This window comes from Sprattus sprattus, assembly GCF_963457725.1.
Source record: "Sprattus sprattus genome assembly, chromosome: 5".
Classification (NCBI taxonomy): domain Eukaryota; kingdom Metazoa; phylum Chordata; class Actinopteri; order Clupeiformes; family Clupeidae; genus Sprattus; species Sprattus sprattus.
In genome coordinates, this window is record NC_137924.1 from 28,514,550 (window position 1) to 28,520,166 (window position 5,617).

The window sequence follows — 5,617 nt, forward strand, 5'->3', positions numbered from 1 at the left end:
GACTAAAACACTACGGCCCTACACAGCTCGCAAAGGCTGTGATTGGCCGGCTACCACAGCCTTTCACACAGAGTCTCACGTTTACGGGTTAATAGCCTACAGTCTTTTTAAGACCCAGACATTTTTTTAAATCATGAATACCCTGCAGACCGTCTCACACGCATTTTCTAATGGATTAGGAACAAACATAACAGAAGAGGTCCGAAGACATGAACTCCTTTACAAATCCTCTTTAAACACTTATAAGGACGCTCAAATTACCGCGAATATCCCACTCTCACCCGCGATTGTTTGGAGAGAATGTGGTCATTCACGAACAAATAGGTACTTTCATATTCATTTTCCGCCACTTGTGAGTCATGGTGATATCTTTCATTGAGTTTATATTGACGTGAATCCATCAATTGCACCAGCGAGTTTGATAGAATGAGCCCGGTCTGCTCATACAAAAGTTAACAGTAACCTGCCGTTACCTTGTGGCCAGCACCATTGTAGTTACAAGCATTGACAACTTGATGAGATTCTTTCGCCGTTTACCACCTCATCTTTGAAGAATGTAACTCATAAACACATCGTTTTAAAGCCTGTCGCAGTCATTAAAAGATGTCAATAAACGAACTTTTGCGTCATGTGCTGTCTTTTTCGCCACTGGTACTGAATTGCCAACATTTGTATTTTGTGTAACACATGTATTCATAACATCAAGCCTTTCGCCCACTACACTTTCATGCTCCGGTAAGTTTTTTTCCTTTGTCCTGCTGCAATAAATAGGCTTACTTAACTAAAAAAAAAATCTACAGTTCTGGCGTCAATTTGCTTTGCAACACGCAACACGGCTCACAAGCCTTGCAACACGGCTCTGCGTCTAAAACGAACCTTAAATCAAAACTTGTCTAAAACAAGTTCCTTGTGTAAATTACGTGCTTACGCGTTACGTCTAAAACATAGCATAATTCGGCGTTAAGGCTACTCGGTGTTTTCAAATAACAAGATTCAAGTATAAACAAGATAGAAACGATAGGTATAAACAAATCAGAAAATGGTGACATTTCATAAAATAAATGCAAACAAAATAATACATTTTTGACTCCGAAGGCAAATATGCTTGCTCATCTTTCTGCGAAAGAATGGCTGAAGTTTGAAGCTGTAGTGTGTGTGTACAGAGTGTGTGCGTGCTTTGTATTTATTTATATTTATTTAAGTATACTGTAAACTGTGGTTAACAGTTAATATCTTGTTCATATTTTGAAGTTAAAAAGTTTGAAGCTGTAGTTTGAAGAACAAGTGTTTTGTATTTATTTATATTTATAGTATACTTAAAAAGTTTATATATTGTTCAATCTGAAGAAAACCCAAACGATACCCATCCCTAGACTGGCTGCAAAACACTAATCTTACTCTTGAGATATTACAATTGGACCAGACTGCGTAACACTGAGGTGTGCAGTGGGGTAAGGGAAAATATGGTCTATTGAGGTCCACAAACGCTACATTCCATTTCAACAATTAAAACAAGAGTATAATGTTCCAATATGTCCGAAGGACAATATAAGTTAAAACAGCTGATAAGACATTGTTATATTGGAAGTGAAATTGTAAAGGGAATTTATTGGAACTTATTAATTGAATGTTACACAGATAAGACATCAACGTTGCTGTTGACCTTAAAGAAAAAGACTGCAGTAAAGTAGAGAGCTCTGCATGTGGCATGAAGGGCCCTTGACTGAGAGAAGAGGAAAACATGTCAGGATGAGGTAAGTTTTTTAATCAGTGAAGTTGGCCTTTATGGGTAGATCTGTTGAAGTGGGTAGAGAAGCTGTGACATATTGGTCCCTTTGAAGTTGTATTTGCCTACTCGTCTCTGGCTCACTCCGAGGCTAAATCTCATCCGCACAATTCTTGTGTAATGTGAAAGAATCCTGTATCACATGAAAATTATACTTTTGTGTCTTCGTTTAAGAAGGACTTCAGTGGTCTTTTTTTCAGTGGTCTGTTTGTGTGCGTTGGTCATACAGACTTCAGGGCAGAAGCAACAACAGCAGATGTCTTTGAGAACATTCAAATGTTAACAGCCAAAAAATAGTACAAGGGCTAATTTGTAGATTTAGCTGACTGCAAATCTCAGGTATTCAATATCTTCTAATTTTCTCAATTATGACCATGTTAACACCAATATACAATTTATATAGTATTATTGCTAAAGAATTACAGTGACGCTATAACTTGTTAGAAGGGGTTATTTAGGGTAACTGTTAGATTATATGCAATTTAGTTAAGTTGATGTGTGTTAGAGGTAGATTGCCTCTCTACCTTATTTCACACATTGTTAATGTAGGCCCAGTGGATTCCTGTTATGCATTTGAAATGAATAGGCACAATGTATGTATGTGAATTAAGTGAGTTATGGCATTATGTGCTCTTTCATTTCTTTGGTTACTGGTTATAGTCTAAACATCTGTATAATTGTAGTATAACTTCTGAATACCAATTAACTGAATAAAATATTTACACATTTAAGCTTTGTGCTTTGAATTTGTGCATATGTGCTCAAGAAGTCTAAATCTGTCTGATGTTCAAGTGCTTGTGTGTCGTCCCTCATCGTTTAGTCAGTCACCATCAACACTGATCAGCACTAATTAGACCTTTGTCTTTTTCTTTCCTGTCTTGTAGGAATGTAAACTGTAGCCATTACTAAACCAGAGACCTGAAGCATCCTACCCCCAAAAAAAATCCCCTGTGTGTCCTCACAGTACCGGTGGATTTCTTACCTTAAAACTCATAGAAATTGACCAGAAGGTGGAGTCTTCCGTTTCCTTCCAGACAGATAGCAAACCAAAGGATAAAGCTTTTTAACAAATGCAGACTGCTTAGGATTTCATTCCATTAAACCACATCTTGGTAGGTAACTGGTAGGTACCGTTTAAAGGAATTTCTTACTAATTGGGAGTAGACTGCTGTCTAAAACATGGCTGAAGCAATGGAGGCTCCTGACATTGCTGTTGTGGCACTGTACTTTGTCCTGGTGCTTGCGGTTGGCTTCTTCGCCACGTGGAAAGCCAATCGGAGTACGGTGAGCGGCTACTTTCTTGCCGGACGTTCCATGAACTGGGTGGTGGTTGGAGCATCGCTGTTTGTCAGCAACATCGGCAGCGAACACTTCATCGGCCTGGCTGGGTCCGGAGCGGCCAGTGGGTTTGCCGTTGGCGCCTGGGAATTCAACGCCCTGCTGCTTCTGCAGCTCCTCGGTTGGGTCTTCATCCCTGTGTACATCCACTGCGGGATCTTCACAATGCCGGAGTACCTCTCCAAGCGCTACGGAGGTAAGAGACTGAAGGTGTACTTCGCAAGCCTTTCCATCCTGCTTTACATCTTCACCAAGCTGTCTGTAGACTTGTATGCTGGAGCCCTGTTCATACAGGAGTCGCTTGGCTGGAACCTCTACTTGTCAGTCACCATTCTCATTAGCATGACTGCTCTGTTGACGGTCACTGGTGGTTTGGTGGCTGTCATTTACACCGACACCCTTCAGGCAGTGCTCATGATTGGAGGTGCCCTGAGTCTGACCGTCATCAGCCTGATGAAGGTTGGTGGCCTGGAGGGATTGCGGGAAAAGTACATGCAGGCCGTCCCCAACGTCACAGCCATACTGGCATCCAATAACTTCACCTTCACCTACACCAACTCCTGTCGCATCCATCCCAAACCTGACTCCCTGAGGATCCTGCGAGGGCCGTTCGATGAGGACATTCCCTGGCCCGGTTTTCTTCTGGGCCAGACACCAGCCTCAATCTGGTACTGGTGTGCCGACCAAGTCATCGTCCAGAGAGTGCTCGCTGCGAAGAACATCGTCCACGCCAAGGCTTCCACGCTCATGGCAGGATTCCTGAAGGTCCTCCCCATGTTTATCATCGTGATTCCCGGGATGATCTCACGCATACTGTTTGCAGACGAACTTGTGTGTATTAGCCCAGAGCACTGTTTGCAGGTGTGTGGTAGCCAGGCAGGCTGCTCGAACATTGCATACCCTCGACTGGTGATGAGTGTGATGCCAGTTGGCCTGCGCGGTTTGATGATGGCTGTCATGATTGCCGCTCTCATGAGCGACCTGGACTCCATCTTCAACAGTGCTAGCACCATCTTCACCCTCGACATCTACAAGATGTTCCGCAAGTGTGCCTCATCCCGAGAGCTGTTGATCGTCGGCCGAATGTTTGTGATCATCATGGTGGGCATCAGCATCGCTTGGGTACCAGTCATCATCGAGATGCAAGGAGGCCAGATGTACCTGTACATCCAGGAGATCGCTGGGTATCTTACTCCGCCCGTAGCCGCCTTGTTTATGCTCGGCGTCTTCACGACACGCTGCAACGAGACTGGTGCCTTCTGGGGTGGCATGACTGGCTTCGTCCTGGGTACCACACGCCTGATGCTTGGCTTCGTCTACCGCGAGCCCAGATGCGATCAGCCTGACGACCGCCCCTATTTTATCACCCATATTCACTACATGTATATAGCAGCTGGGCTTTTCTGGCTCTCAGGAGCGGTTGCTGTGGTGGTCAGTCTCTGTACCCCTCCCCCCTCTAAGGATAGAGTCCACAACACCACTGTGTGGGGGCTTCCGAAATTCAAGGGGGTTCCTGTCCGAGACCACGAGGAGCTAGACAAGCTAAACAAGAGTCCGATCGTTTGCAACGGCAATGGCACCCTCCACAAGCAGATACCAATGGACATTAAGAAAGAGAAGATCCTGGATGAGGCTGACATCCAACTCCTCATGCCAGCCAGAGACCACGATCACATGACCTTGAACACAGAGCTGCCCACGCCACCCGAGAATTATGGGAACGGCCACGCTGAGCTGATGAACAACGAGGAGGATGACGATAACAGCAGGGCCAGCCGCGGAGGAGAGAAGAGCTTGTGCGTGCGTCTGTTTGTTTGGATGTTCGGCAGCAAAGAACAAGAGGACGCAACCCAAGGCCAAGTGCTGGAGGAAGACCACGAACATATTATGGAGATGCTCTACGAACCTCCCAAAATCAAGTTGTTGCTCAACCTTGGCCTTTTTTTGGTGTGCTCCTTGGGAGTTTTCATGTTTGTGTATTTTTCCCTATAGTTTAGCTCCTGCTATTGGGACCATACGTAAAGCAATTTGAACAGTGGCACCTGTAGTATCTGAGTTTCGTTATTAAAATGTGATCTGGAGTCTGTAATATTTACAGTAGGATTTTAGCTTCTTTGGAGGGACCTGAAGAGATAGGAGATTGAATGTCAGACTTTTGGAAGTTATTAGTTTCCTTACTGTAGATGGACAAAATATCTATATCATGTACAACTATTTCATAAGGTTCTTCCTAAAATCAAACATTTTATGCTGATGGGCATTTATGGGATTACTGGACAACTAAGTTAAATGTGTATAACCGTTTTCTCTAGCAAGTGGTATGTTAAGATTATTTTTTTTGTCGTTTTTTGTGTTGTTTTCCTCTTTATTCAGTGTTGGCTGTTTGTGACTGTTTTGGGACCGTTGTGATAATTTAATCATTATTCTTGTCTTTTTCAAATAACCATCTAGTGTCAGCGGTCATACCTATCGCAGTGTGCAGACTAAATAAGT

The 5,617-nt window shown here is 43.5% G+C and overlaps 1 protein-coding gene across 1 annotated transcript; it reads left to right on the forward strand.

The window, feature by feature from the left end:
- Positions 1-2,965: 2,965 nt before the first annotated feature.
- Positions 2,966-5,116, forward strand: slc5a3b (solute carrier family 5 member 3b; the record flags this gene model as incomplete). The annotated part of the gene is made up of 1 exon (XM_080838689.1): positions 2,966-5,116. One exon carries the CDS (start codon positions 2,966-2,968, stop codon positions 5,114-5,116), a length of 2,151 nt encoding a protein of 716 aa, XP_080694815.1.
- Between the last annotated feature and the right edge of the window lie 501 nt (positions 5,117-5,617).